This window comes from Rhinolophus sinicus, linkage group LG10 (genome assembly GCF_036562045.2).
Source record: "Rhinolophus sinicus isolate RSC01 linkage group LG10, ASM3656204v1, whole genome shotgun sequence".
Classification (NCBI taxonomy): Eukaryota; Metazoa; Chordata; class Mammalia; order Chiroptera; family Rhinolophidae; genus Rhinolophus; species Rhinolophus sinicus.
Genome location: NC_133759.1, coordinates 91,626,039 through 91,641,560, shown reverse-complemented (window position 1 = coordinate 91,641,560; position 15,522 = coordinate 91,626,039). Strand labels below are relative to the sequence as shown.

Genomic DNA, 15,522 nt, shown 5'->3' with positions numbered 1-15,522 from the left:
TAATGCCTTAAAGAATTCCTGACTTTCAGAATCTCTCCTCTTCTGTTGCTGAGACCTCCGAGTGTTTGCTGGGCTGGCGTTGGGATTCCACGCGCAGGCTTTGTCACGTTGTCAGTACCTGAAACTACCACCTTTAGTTTTATAGGACGGTTCAAAAATGATTGCAAAATCTCCTTCCTTGCTGGCTCATCTGTATACACAGCCATAATTTAAAAAGACAAGTGATCTACACAAAGGCGTGCTGCTTCTGTGGTGGGCATATGCTTTTGTTCTGAGAAGTGGAGGAACCGGGGCTTAGAGACCTTTGGCTAAAAACTGTTGAGGTTACAATGCTCTTCCATAGAAGGTGCAATCAACTGATTTCTCAGACACACGCTTGTGTTCAAGGAAATAGGAGAAAGGGAAGGTCCTGCTGCTCCTTGCACTCTGAACATAGGTCAGTGGACCAAATGCATGAGATGCCACATGCTAGCCCGGTGAGTGACAGCACGCAGAGCTGAACCCCGGAACCTGGCTCTGCAGGCTGTGTTCCTAATGCGATAGCACTTCACAAACACTACAATGCGATTTGCTTTTTCACAATAAAGGGAAACGCCGGAAGTCAGTTTTTGGTCGAATGGTCTGAGAACCATGGGAAGCCCTATGTCGAGTCTCCTCCCCCTGTTTGTGCTATTTTCTAACATTTCAGAATTAAATTTGATGAATTACAGCATATGAGGAGGAAGGCATCTGTCCTCATCAAGTCAAGAATTCCCTTCGTAACACCCAAGGCAGAAGGGCATCGGCTCCCTCTGGCAGCATGTGCCACCCCCACCCTGAGCCTTTGCAGTGCTACTACCTGGCCCAAGATAGCATTGAGGCGCTCCGATTCGCAGTCCACCACCACCAGCCGCTCCTTTTTCTTCTCCAGGTCCTGAAAGAGCATCCGATATCCCTCCTCCGTGGTTGTCAAAATGTTGACCGCTGTCACCTGCCAGTTCTTCTCAGCAGCTGTGTCCAGGACTTTCTGTAGGACTGACAAACCTGGAGGTCGGGTGAGTAGGACAGAGAAAGTAGCCATCAGAACACACAGGGATCGGTAACTGCTTTTTAAATGTGCCAATCTGATATCTAAATAGCACCTAATAACCGTCAATCAAATTCATGAACGTGCAGTCTATCTCAGTATCATATTTTGCCTCTCACACAGTAGGTATTCGGTCAATGTGTACTGAATTTAACTGTTGTCTTCCAATTTGTAGCTGAGGGATAGAGGAGCCCATTACACCACCTTGGAGACTTAGTGGTGTAGTAGTTTCCCTCTGCTGCTGTCAATGACCACAAAGTCAGTGGCTTAAAACAACACACATTTATCATCTTATACTGCCAGAGGTCAGATGTTTGAAATGAATCTCCCTGCGCTAAAACCAAGGTGTCAGCAAAGATGTGTTGCTTTCTGGAGGTTCTAGGGGAGAACACTTTCTTGTCTTTACAGCAAGTGGAGGACGCCTACTTTCCCTGGTTTGTGTCCTCTTCCATCTTGAAAACCAGCAGTGACTGGTCAGGTCTTCACATTACACTCTGACACTGACTCTCCTGCCTCCAACTTCAACATTTAAGGACGCTTGTGATTACACTCGGTCCAGACGAATAACCCAGGATTATCTATTTTACGATCAGTTGATTAACAAACTTAATTCCATCTGTACCCTTAATCCCGCTTACCATTTAATACAACATATTCACAGATTCCAGGAATTAGGACATGGCATCTTTGGGAGAGGTGGAGCCTACCTCCGATGGTTATTTCACTCTTGCCTTATTAATCAGTCTTTTGGACATATATCCTTTCGGTTTCCCAGTAATGCTGCTAATGCCTCCAACAATAACCAACAAGAATCATCTATAGGTTGATTTTGTTATGGCTTCCTATCTTTGTTTCTTTTTCACTACAAGTTGTTTCAGTATAATACTAAAAGTTTACTATGTTGTCTGGCACTGTTCTGCTAGCTTTCCTGGCTCCAATTCACTTCATCCTGTGAGGTAGGTACCATTATTGTCCCTGTTTCACTCATGTGGAACTTGAGGCTCAGAGAGGTTTAGTCATTGGCCCAAGGTCACACAGCTAGCAAATGGCAGAGCTCATTCTGAGGTAGGCAAAGCCTTTTTAAGAGTGTGGGGGCTTCTGCCGACCCCAGAGATGATCCTCTGTAACTGAAGTTACATTTTTCTGCCTTAGTCACTTCCAGGATTCAAGTTCCATTATGTCACAAAGCTGTACTGGAATAGCCTTTGTGGAGGTGATGCTCACAATGGCTGCTGTCTGAGAAGGAAGATCATCCAACTAAGGAGAGGAAAGAGAAAAATCTAAGAAAAGAGAGTGCTCTGGTTTCTCTTGTCAGCTCCTTCTCATCTGAATAGTGCCTGCCTAACTCTTCCTGCAAAACCATTTCACAAGCTACTCTCTTACTCAAATGTCTTCTAAGCCTGCCTACAGTCACTCTCCTATAAAACTTCCTGTTTGCTCAGGAAAATCCTCCTCTACCTTGGTTTCCAGACCTTGCACGTTCCATTTGTTTATTTATACCAGTCCAACTCAGTTCTTATCGGACTATTTTGTATACAGCACAACACAACCACCACAGGAATTAAAAAAAAAGAGCAGAGTTCCCATTTAAGGACCAGGGAATAGAGAAAGTGATGTTTGAGCAGGCTGGAAAAAAGGATTTGCGTATGTAGATTTGAAAAGGGAAATGCCTTCCAGAAAAAAACGGGAACAGCGATAGTAAAGATGCAGAGAAGTAAAAAGAATAGGAAACATTTGAAAAATGTGATATAAAATTCAAAAGTTAGGTGGGAGCAGAATTAGAAAGGCCTGGGAGAGTTGATAACAATGATGGTGGTGACAAGGAGAGCAACTAGCATAGAGGGCTGTGAGCATTTATTATGTTCCAGGCGCTGACAAGCACTTTCTCGTCGTTATCTCATTCAATCCCCACAACTATTTTATGAGGTAGAGATTGGTTTTATCTTCATTACAGAGAAGAGCAAATGGAGGCATAGAGAATTTTATCCCCACTCCATAGATGGTCAAACTGAGGCAGAGAGAGTTTGCCCAAAGTCAAACAGCTGGAAAGGAGAGAACATGGAATTCAGTCCAGTCTGTCTGGGTCCAGAGTTTATGTTCCTAACAACCATGTTGTGAGCCCATAAGTCATTCACCTGAGGTTCTTGGGCTTTGAGTCTGGACTCAGGAGCCATTGAAGCTTGGTGAGCTGTAGACTGACATGGTACATTAAGATCACCCTCTCAAAGCTTGTGTTTCCGCACTATGAGTTAGAAATTAGCCACTGAAAAATCAGTCCATAGAAATAAAGCATTTCTGGATTATTTCCCCCATGCTTTTCGAGGGAGAGGGGAGGCATCATTTTTCTTCCTGCTGGTAGTTTTCTCTCCATCTTTCAACAGTCTCCCTCCCCTAGTCCTTAGCTTACCCCGGTCAGCGTCATAAATGTAGACAAATTTCTGCCACTTGTAATGGTCGATGATACTGATAAGGGCATCCTGCAGCTCGGGGCGCAGCTGAAGGACAAACTGGTTGGATGTGTCAACGGGAAAGCTCGGCGTAATGAAGCAGACATGGAGGGCCCCGCAGAAGGAGGTCAGCATGTTGACGGTTCTCCGTTCATAAAACCCAAAGATGGCATAGACTCCCTTGGAGAACTGGGAACAGACTGGAAGAGGAGAAGAGAAGGATTAATGGATAGAAGATGCTGCAAACAAGCTTTCACATTGCTCCAAAACTAATCTATCCACTAGTTAATCCACCCATCCATCATCTAGCCATCCATCCATCCATCCTTTCAACCTACCAAACTATCCAACTGTCCATCCATTCTACCCATTTATGCATCCCACTCACCCATTCATCTGTCCAACCCACCCACCTATCTATCTAAGCCAATGTTTATTAGGTGACAGTTCCATGCCAGATGTTGTCATGGTTATTAATTATAAATGTATGCAAAGGATTTTCATATGTTCTCTCACTTTATCTCAACAACAACCTTGTTGAGTTAGGGAATTGATGACTGGGTCATCTTTTAAAGGGGAAAAACTAAAACCCAGAAACTTAACAAATATGTCCAAGGTAGCATAGCTAGGACATATATGAATTGAACAGATATTTTGACCCCAATCCAATGATCTTTCTAGACAATGCCCACCACTTTAAGGCAAAGCATATAAAGATGCTGTAGGAAGAAAGATGTCTGCCAGCTTGTTGCTGATTCATGTTTGAGAAAACAAGTATTGATTTTCCCAGCCTACCCTTAGGTTTTGGTGTACATTTCTCTGCTCAGTGTTCATTTTCTGTTTGTACTTCCTGCTAGATTTTCCAGGCCCCCTAGTGTATCAGCCATAGTAATAGCTTAGCTGTGTGAACATTCTGTAAGATCCCAGTGCAGTTCCTAACCCTCGTTTGTGGTTGGTTATACTGCTAGTTAGAATATAATGGTAAAAAGACCAAGGTTATGGGGCCAAACTCCACATCAGTCGGCTACTAAACTTTATTATTATTATTATTATTGCAATAGAAGTCGAATTTATTAAAATAAACAGAATATTTATGATTAATAAGCTTACTAGAAAATAAAAAAAAACTCCAAGGGTGAAGCAAACGACATACATTAAAAGAATGTGGAGCTACAACTGGACTTGAGAGCCATGAAGAATAAATAAACATGGAAGCAGGATAGACCAATAGACGAACGCCGGTATCAATTCTGAGATGGAGAAACTCAGCCTTGGGTTATCGCTAAAGTTGAAGAGCTGATTTTGAGATGTCTATCTTAAGTTAGGCCCTTCTCAGGGAGCTAATATTCCAAACTCATTTTTGAACCAAATATATAAGGCTGTTCTGATTTTTTATTTTTTATTTTTATTTTTAAATTAAATTCATTGGGGTAACATTGGTTAATAATAGTATATACTTTTCACGTGTACAACATTATACTTTGACATCTGTGTATTCTATTGTGTGCTCCCCACCCAAAGTCTAGTTTCTTTCCGTTACCATATATTTGACCCCTCTTACATGCTTCAGCCTTCCCCACCCTCTTTCCCCCGTGGTCACCACCGTTCTGTTGTTAAACTTCATTTTAATGTGATACAGGATGAGGGTTCACAGTCTGCCCCAGTCAGGTGGCCAAACCCAATACCATCCCCAGTGCCTGAAAATTATCCTCCCAACATGGACGGTGAAGCAGATGAGTCATTCTCATCACATGAACAGTATTTTAGAGTAATTTTTATCTTTTCTCATATATTAGATTATTTAATCCTCATCACAAACCTATGACTTAGGTCTCATCAGTTTTGTTTTTAAGATGAAAAATTAATGCTCTTCGATCACCTGCTGTCTTTACCACATCACCTGCTTCCATGACCCCCCCCCACCCCTTGCCTTGTGTATGGGGGAGGGAGGGTCTCAAATTGTGCTACATAAGCATTGTCCAAATGTGTCCCATGAAACATTAGTCCCACAAGATGCTCTTTAGAAAAGAACAAACTTCTCTGGTCAAATACGTTTGGAAAATGATGAACACCCTATCTTCATCTTGGAGGTTCATACCACACACTAACTGCATTAAACGACCGTGAGAATCCTGTTCAACTTGAACTCAGGTTTTGTCAAATATATTTGTCCTCAGGACCCTTTGTTGGGGAATACTTTTAACCTTTGGGTCATGCTGCAGTCAAGAATGCAGTTGGTCCCTGGTACCCAGTTGTTTATCGGGAGTCTCAGTTCTCAGTCAGTCCCTAGAGATAATGGGCTTGGTAATAGTTGCCTCTTAAAGCATAAAGATTGCATCTGAACCACGCAAGTTATCTGTCCAGCTTCCACTGAAACCAGCACCCCATGTATGGGAGACCTGGGTGATCGTTAACATCTGTTTGTGTATTTTTGGTTATTGGGCATTCCCTACCTATCAAGGTGCCAAGTCTAGGGACAGACCACTGTTTGAGACCAGAACCTCATGCAGTGCTTGCTCTTAACCCACTCCACGTCCTCCTGGCATCTGAAGGTGGTCCTCGTGGACTCTGGTTTTATGGCATTTCCTTTTCAGCAGTGACATCCATTCTCCACCCAGAAGCCAGAGGGATCTTTTCAATTAAACAAAATAAACAAAACACTGTTTCCCTTCATTGCACAAAACCTCTCACAAGTGTTGAGGGTTCCCATGGCACAGAGTGAAAAATTCCCTGAACACCTGATCATGACTCAGAGCCTGAATGACGTGCCACTCTGCCCTCTCCTACCTTATGCCACACCGTGTCCCCTTCTCTGGCCACACTGGCCTCAGGGCTGCGAGAGCTCATTCTGCCCTGGAGTCTCTGCAGTAGCTGTTTCCTTCCTCTGCCTGTAATGCTCTTCCCTCGTGTCTTTGCAAAGGTCACTCCTTTTCAGCAGTTGTATCTCAGCTCAGATCTCACCTCCTGGAAAGGCCTTCCTTCATCACTTCTCCTAAATGAGGACTCTCCCCTCCCCTCACCCCCCACCTCCCATAGGTCTCTATCCTGTCACTCTGTCTTACTTCTCATATTGTAATTATAATTTGGAATCATTTTCTTTACTTGTTTATACCTGTGGCTGCTTGAGTCAATGTTCATTTTTATGAAAACAGTGGGGGCTCATTTGTGCCCTAAAGCCAGGATAGCGCCTCCGGCGTGGTAGATGCTTAATAAATATTTGTTGAATGAATGATAAATGCTTGATGAGAGGGTCACATAACCCACAGTAGGGAATGAGGAGCAGCTGGGCCCAAAGAGAGATGATTGTTGGGTCACACTGGACCTCCTACTCCTCTAAAGTGACTATGTTTTCTCTTTCACCCTAATAAGGACACTCCATCTGCTCACAGCAGACAATACGCACTGTCATTAAACGTCTGCTATAATTGCCAGAATCAAGATTTCCATAAATACGAATTTCTCTACCAGGAAGCATATGATGTATATTATCCCCCCCCCCCCATGTTAAATATAGATTCGTCAAAAAGCACAATCCATCTTACTGGGTGAAGTGAATGTAAGGAGCCCATAAACCCTGTTAAAATATTATAATATGTTCTCTGCGGTATTTTTAGGATCTCTTCTCCCCTTGCTGCAATGAAATATTATCCTTTGGGATATAATTCTTATGTTCTAGATCTATTCCCTCATGTCATCTACTTGGTTTCTCACCCTTAGCTGGGCCTCTGGGGCCCTCATGGCTGGTGTTTCTTGCTAAAAGTTTGTAAGTAGGGGAGGAAAAGTTGAGATGGAGTGGCAGAAAGAAATAAGAGCAAGTAGACGTGATCAAATCCTTAGACGCACCAGAGGCCAGGATTTTCTCCCCTCAAATGATCTCCCTATTGTTCCCTTTTGCAAATCTCTCTTCCTTAAACCGAGGACTTCCTTCTAAGGCTACACGGTACATTGACTCACGACCCCCTAAAAGAACGTGGCTTGGTGGCAGCCTGGCCTGCGTTTACTGAGTGGACACTGGCTCCCAGAGTTGCTCAGCCTCTGACTTTCAATCTGACTCCTCATTTCAGCTAAGTCTGAGCAGCAACAGAGAGAGAGAGAGAGAGAAAGAGAGAGAGAGAGAGAGAGAGAGACTGAGACTCTGTAGGTCCAAGTCCTGTGGGAGAATAAAGTCATTGGTTAAAAGTTGAGACACATAATTAGTAGTTGTAGGGTAGTTCTTTGAATCTGTCACAATAAATATTCAAAGAGATAACATTGTCTTGTAGAAAAAGTACTAGATTAGTTGCCAGAAGACCTAGTGGGTTCTCTTTTTGGTTTTATCACAACCTAACACTTCTGTGACCTTGAGTAAACCCCACACTCTTCCTGGGCCTCAGGTTTCCCATCTGTAAAATGATAGTTTAGACTCCACAATATTTAATGTCTCTTTAGATTCTAACATTCTAGATTCTAGTCTAATTAACTGAAAAATGTTTACTGATTGATAACACTTTAGTTCTTTGCGGGTCAATCTTTGAGCAACCTCCAGTGTACTGTTTCAAACCCAGAAATCAAATGAAGACTCTGAGTTCTTGAGTCAGATTGTAACAAAATCCTAGCACTCAATGGAGGTTCATTCAGAGTCTTGAGTTTTATTTAAGATACAATTTGTAACCTGCTGTGTGAGTTAGTTACCTAGTAGGGGAGAGGCAGCAAATCAGAAAGTGGTCTAGGGATGGTCAGGTACAGCAAGCAGAAGGGAAGAAACAGGGGATGTTCAAAAGCAGCATCAGATCTCGGCCGTGCCCTAGTGGCATCGCAGACGCTCATGCGACATTGAGTCAGAGCAGGCTGGACAACGTGTGGCACCCTCCATTTAAGATGGCTGTGCTGCCTGTAATGCCTCTGAGCGTAGTCACTGAGAGCTGACATTTGAGCACTTACAAAGTGCCAGACACTGGGCCAAGCACGTTTCCTTGCACTGACTCCTTTCATTCTATGAGGTAGGTGACACATTGGAAAAGTGAGGCCCAGGACCCATCTGAACTCCAGCCATCTGACCACAGGACCCAAGCTCTGGAACTCTGTGATATGCCACCCCCTCCCTCCCCTCACAATGTTGGAAGGAAACAGTCCTGGCACACAGGTCTGCTTCAGTTTTTAGAAAATGGTCTCATGTAGCACACTGCCTTCCTCTAATATCAGATGAAGAGGCATGACTGCATTAGGGTCTATGGATATTAAAACAAAACAAAACTGAGTGGTGTGTTCTATGCATCCCCTCTGTCCCCAGGAACCATGAAGAGCATATATACATCTGTTCTTCTGTTGGTCTACCCATCTGTCCAGCTACCTTTCAACATCCTTAGGCAGTGTCAATGCAATGGCAAACTAGGCAAGCCCTGACCTCCAGGACTGTCACCTTGACCGTGGGAGAGACTGACCACTCACCAGGTAATTACACGGCAGGCTAAGTGCTGTGGCAGGGGCGTGTTCAGGGCTCAGGCACGGACACCTAATCCTAGCATCCAGGGAACCACAAGGAGGGTTTCCAAGGGGATGTGCCAGCTTTGGTTCTCAAAGATAAGCAGGAATCAGCCAGGAGGGGGCTGTGGTGCCGTTGCACGTGCAGAAGGAATAGTCCAGGTAGAAACAACGGTGGCAGCAAAGACGGGCCGAGAGAAAAAAGACACAGCGCCTTCAGGGAATCCTGCCAGAGTGTCATCTTCCGAGGGCCCTGCCGCCAAGAGATTCTGTAGCAGAATGTGTCCAAAAATCAGAGCGAGTCAAAAACGAGGCCAGGAATTCCCTGTTGGGGAAGCAGGAGGGCGGGGATGGGCGAGGGCAGGAAAACCCACGCACTGCACGGTGCCGGCCACCCAACCCCATCCTTGGTTCACGCAAACCTCTTTGATAATCACTCCTGGTTAAGACAGCATCCACTTAGTATCAATAAATCTCCCAGCCCTGGGCACTCACCCTGACATCTCTCTCCCAGGGAGGGAGCTCCTGGTATTAGCAACTCCTTTTGTACTGTCACATCATGGAAGGCTTCTCACACAGGCATTGCTCCTTGGCGCCTGGCTTCAGTCCCTGGAAATGTGGGGGCCTCCTTGTAAATAGTGGATAGTGAGGTGACTGATAGCTTCGTTTTCGGGAGGGAGTTAGAAAGTATGTGTGGAGGATGGGAGGACTTTTACACTCTCACCTCCCTCCCTGAATAACTATCCTTATTGGTGGGAATGAGATTCTTCATCTGACTCTAACTGTGACATCAAATATGCGTCATTTCTGTCACTCAGAGGACAGTGAGAGTGGCCCTCCATCCCCTGGTACTCTCCTGCATCCAAGATCTAATATTGACATGCACTGTATTACCATAATAGATATAAATGGTCCCCACCCCCTCTAAACAGCGTCATGTTATTTAGGATTTTGACGCATGTCCAGGGCTTCCTTGCCATTTACTAGATAAAACCTTACCATTACTTTGTTAAATTCAACAAATATTTATTGAGCACCAGAAAATAGTATTGCCAGAAAATTGGGACACAGGGATGACAGAAGACAGGCATGTTTTCTGCCTTCACTGAGCTTACACAGGAGTTCAGTAAATTTTACATCAAGAGAAATAAAGGGTATTTTGAGAGCGTCATAAGGGAGTTCACTACAGAATAAATGATCCTAACTACAATCCTCGGCGGTTTGTACCGAGCACTTAATATAGAACAGGGATGGTGCTATGCACCTTCGTCAATATCCAGGTAGAGGGACCAGTTTACCCAAAGGCAGTGCAGTGAGAGAGAAGGTGGGACCCTAGAGAAACTTGCGAAAAGCCACTATGGCTGGGGTAGGTGATGTGGCAGAGTTGGAGGTGGGTGGGGGCCAGCCTGTGAAGGGCCTTGCCAGCACTGGAGAAGTTAGGCCACTGTGCTTTGAACGTAGAGGGATGGATGCTGAGCAGATCAAACCAACAGACGTCTACTACATTTCTATTTGCTACTATTTTATAGTATAAGTCAAAGTCCAAGACCATGTTAGAGGCTCCGTAAATGTCACATCCGTCTAAACACTGTGAGGTTAAGTCAGGAGCGATATCTAATTCAGTCATTGTTGCCTGTCTGCTATGGGTTAGACCCTGTGAAACAGAGTGGTGAGTAAGACAGGTGACACCTCTGCCTTCCTAAAGCGCCTATGATTCTTTACAATCCCCAGAGGGCATCGCACAATGACGACACAATGTGGGTGGTACGTGAGTGAATGAATCAATGTACCCTAATATTAATCAATTGGTGTTATTCTTGACAATTGACCGCATCTTGCTTCCAAGGCTTTTCTTGAATTGGAGGGACTCATTATTTTTCATTTAGATAATCAAGTGACTTTTTGTGTGTTTATGTCTTTTCACCTGCAATGGAGGTGTAAGCTTCCTTGACGGTCGAGAGACTCTGTCGTTTTTCTTGGTATGTACAATGCGCAGCGCCCTCTACAGAGCTGGGTAGGAAACAAGCGCAAATGCTTGGTGATGTTCCTTGTTTCATAGTCTTCCGAATTAGGTTGACCATCTAGCAACCACGAGCTCAGGGGATATACAATACGTCCCGCCCCCTTTTGTGCTTCTGCCCACTGAACTCTGTCACTGCCTGTTATCTTAGACCAACAGAGAATGAGGGCTGTGCTCTTAGGCTGGCGTCCTTAAAGTGTTCCACCTACAACACTCAGTCTCCCTAGCCAGTGGTCCCTATGCAAACAGGTTTAAATCTCATTACATAACTCAACCTTTAGGATGTTGAATGGATTAAAACAAGGATATTATCACCCTGCATAGCAAACTGCTTGTCACTATGGACCCATGCAGTATTACTGGAAGATCTTTCAGAGATATTTCCTATAAATATATATGTGTGTACTCTCCTCTTTGACCTGTCACTTAACCCAAGGACAATCATAGGATCATAGATTGTTAAAAAGATACCTGATCTTGAGGTCCTACTGGCTTAGAAAAAGGACTCCTAATAGGCAGCTGTCTGACTAGCTCCATTTTAAAGTCTGTTTAAGGTACATGTGCTGGGAATAGCAACACCTGGTGTCCAGGTTATCAGCAGCCATGGGTGGAGCTGCCTCCCTCACATCATGTTGACATACTGGAGCCTTCCCACTGCCTGTCTGTTCTGGGTGGCTGGCACTACTGGGGAAAAATACTATTATTATTATTATAGTTGTGTCACCTATGGAGTGCTTGTTATGTGCCAAGTCCTGTTCTAGGCACGTCACATGCATTTTACCATTTACGTCTGACAGCAACCAAATAATTGTTTTCCTATTTCATGCAAGAGGAAGCTGAAGTCCAGGGAGATTAATTAATCTTCCGTAAGTCATTCACGTGGTAAGTGACAGAGCTGGGATATAAATCCGGGTCTGTCTCACTCCATGGCCTGTGCCTTGAACTATTCCATTCTGTCCCCTGAAAGTCTGTCAACACAAACCGTAGCTTTCACTCCCTGGATAATAATGCCAGCCAACACTGAGCACTTACTGTGCCAGGTCCCATGCTAAGTGCTTTGACGGTTGAGAGCTTCTATCATTTTTAATAATTTAATAGTATGGATTAACTAATTTAATAGTATGGATTAGGTATATAGTTATCCCCATTTTATAGACAGAAAACTGAGGTTAATTGACTTGACCAAGGTCACATAGCCATTAAGTAGAAGATTCAGAATCCAAACATAGGCATTCCAACTTCAGAGCCATTGCCAGGTGTCTGAAGGTGTCTCCATGCCAGGTGTCTGCAAACGTTTTCTGCAAAGGGCCAAGTAGTAGATATTTTGGGCTTTGTGGGCCATATGATTTCTGTTGCAACTAGTCAATATTGCTTTTCTAGCACAAAAACAGCCAAAGGCACTATATAAACAAATGAATGTGAAACTTGGTTTATAGTATAAAACCTTATTTATAGATTTGACCTGTGGGCTGTAGTTTGCAACTCCTATTCTATGCTACACTGCTACTAAGTAGCAAGTAGGGTGAAATGCTGACATTTTGGGAGTGGGAATAGCTCATAGTGTATTAGATGGTTTTTAAATCTCTCACGTCCATTTCCTCTTGTGAATACCCACTAAGGTAGAAGCCCATGTACAAATGAAGAGCCAAGGATCCTGCAACTAGGGAAGCTGGAGACAGGTGGGAGCTCCTGTCTTCTTGTTCTACATCCTGAGGTGCTTCTGTAGTGACTCTAGTTGTTCACACTGTGGGGAGGGCAGAGGAAAGGAACCATCAGAGAGCCAACGTCAGCTGATGATGTCCCAATTTGAAGGCCACCATTTGCTGGCTTCCGTGCAAAAGCCAGTGTGACCTTGAAGTTCACAAAAGACTCCAACTGAAGTGTTGACACAAGGACAGCAATATGGCAAGTCGATGGGGCTGCTCTGAGCTCCAGCCTCCTCTCCCATACGCTGGCCCAGCTTCAGTCTAGAGGAAACTGGGACACTGCCTTACCGCTGAGGCTACTGCGATGAGATGGCAAGGGAGACCCCAGCCCTGAGAGGGCAGGTTCTTTCAGAGTTTTGCTTAAAAAGTGGATATGTATCAGGGGCTTCACAACACAGAGGCTGGACCCTTCACGGCCAAGGCTCCGCTACATGTGGAGTCTTCGTCAGGAGTGCGGGGTTAAGAGCTCAGTCTGGGGCTGAGGTGAGGGGTTCTGTTTAGACAAGGTTAGGACTGAGATTTGCGGCTGAGGTCAGGCTTCATTCTTAGCTTGGGTTCCAGGGCTGAGGTGAAGGCTGCAGTCCAGGGTAGGGGTAAGTGCTCACTCAGCCTCCTTTGGAGATAGGAGCTCAGGTAGGGACCACATCTACCTAGCTCTGCCTTCTGTGCAGCCTTTGGGAACTAGCACACTGACCAGCCAGAGCAGAATGACTGAACGCAAGGATACTTGTCCCAAAGAAGGGAGTTGTGTGTCCTCTGCCTCTGGCCCAAACTCCACCCCACACGCCCTCTCCACCCATCATTAAGCAACGTCTGCTGGTTTGTGAATGAACCATCACTGCAAGGAACACCAAGTAAATCATTCATGAAATGGAGCAAGACTCTCCCTTTGGCTATCTTAATTGTGTTCCCTGGGTGAGTGGGAGAAAAAAAAATTGTTTCTTATTTGCTATTCTTTTCCTCTGAAAATCATGCATATAAATGGGTTTTTCTAAGTCAAGTGGGGGCAAGCCTAGAGTGCAATGTACACCCATCAACTTGATTGGCACCTGCCAATCAAGGAAGGCAAAGTTCTAACGAGATCCGCAGATGACAGCCTGAGGGTGCCCTAAATCAGTGAAATTAGTATTCTAGGTTAGGGTGTATCCGCTGAGGAGGTGGGTGGACAAAAATGAAGAATGAAATAAGGGTATGGAAATCAACAGTTTCCAGATCTCCAAACCAAATGACATCACCAGAAACCAAATCCTACCTCCTCTGATGTCTGCATTCACTCCTGACCCCTGCCCTCAGCTGATTTCCTGAGTTGAACAGTAACCAGTGCAGAGGTGAATACAGAAAAAAAGCGGAATCCCCTTTTTTTCCTGCTCTTCTAACCCGTGGTCTCAGTAGAGCATGCTGAGAATACCACATTTGGAACCAGTGTGCAACCAATAGTCTTGTTATGAGCGTGTATTTGCGTTGCCTCTCCAACAGGGATATGAAGAGCGGTCAAGAGGCCACCAATAAAGGCACTTTGAAATACATAGAAGGCTGCAAGCTCCGCCCCTGCCTGGGCTTCACACGGGTCTTTCTCTTTACCTTTCAGGAGAGTCCAAATGTTCTTGCCTTGGGGCTTTTGCACATGCTGCTTTCCCCTAGAAAGCTCTTCCAGTCTTCTTCAGATGGCTGAGCAGGGCTCAGCTTCCGTGTTGTCTCTTCAGAGAAGTGCTCTCTGAAGGGTACATTCTGCCCTTTCATTCTCCGTTACAGTACCTTGTTTATTTCCATCAGAGCTTATCTCTGTCGTTAACTATCCTGTTTAATTTTTTGTTTATTTGTGTAAATTCATTTACCCCAATAAGGCAGGGCTCGTGACTCATCTACCGGTACCGTCTCTGCATCTAGCACAGTGCCTGAAGGGAATGAATGACCAAAAGAGCTGCTGGTTCTCTAGCTGACTTTAGGCAAGTTATTTCCCCTTTTTGAAATTCATGTCCTCATTTGTAAAAGAAGTGAGATTCAATTAGCTCTACAGCTCTTCTGCCTCTAAAAGCAACATTTTCTTATCATTTTACAGGTGGCAGAGTTAAGAAATGAAAGCATGCTGTGCAGCCCAGGGGCTGGTATTCTGGTCCCTAGGCAGTTTCCACCAAGTGAGACTCTAACAGCAGCCCAGCTGCCTTGTCCATAGAGATGCCCCCCACTATTCCCTGGTTTTCAGTTCCCGTTGTCCCAGAATTTGATTCCCTTTTCAAGGTTTCTCAAAACATGGGATGAAATAGCTCCTGCTAGGAAACGCTATAGGCTCCTTGAATTCTAGGAGAAATTCTGAGAACAAAAGCGTTTCTCACTGTCCTGGTGTGTTCTCTTTGTATGTCCCTGCTAAAATGAAGAGTTCCAGGAGTGTGTGTATGTGTGTGGCGAGGAAAGGCTGAGATGCAAACGCATTCTTGGGAAACAGCGAGTGAGGAAGGAGGGAGTACAAAGCAGAGGCACAAACAGACTGTGAATCTGGGGAGGGGATTTGAGGAAAGCGTGAACATGAAGATAATGGACCGGTTTTCCTGTTTGGGCATAATGCACCCACAGAACTCTGTGTGGGAGAGCCTCAGCCTCATTTCCTCACAGTCCATCAGACATTAGAGACCCAGCCACACTGCTGTGTGTAGCAAACCATTTCCGTCCCAGTCTCCATGTTGCTGCATGCATTCCTCCAAAACGAATGTCCACACCTGGAAAACTTCTATGCATCCTTCAAGACCCCAATCAGCTGTTGTCTTGAGTGAGCAGCTTTCCAACCCTTCCAGAAAAAATTAATTACTTCCTCCTCGGAATTTCTAA

At 44.7% G+C, this 15,522-nt stretch overlaps 1 protein-coding gene across 5 annotated transcripts in view; it reads right to left on the bottom strand.

The window, feature by feature from the left end:
- Positions 1–15,522, bottom strand: part of GRIA1 (glutamate ionotropic receptor AMPA type subunit 1) — a 289,345-nt gene that overhangs the window by 137,136 nt on the left and 136,687 nt on the right. For all 5 annotated transcript variants that reach the window (XM_019750390.2, XM_019750391.2, XM_074313815.1 and 2 more), the window contains 2 exons: positions 3,474–3,713; positions 839–1,023 (listed from right to left, as the gene is read on the bottom strand). In XM_019750390.2, coding sequence (XP_019605949.1) covers positions 839–1,023; positions 3,474–3,713 — 425 coding nt within the window. The remainder of the gene's footprint in view (positions 1–838; positions 1,024–3,473; positions 3,714–15,522) is intronic.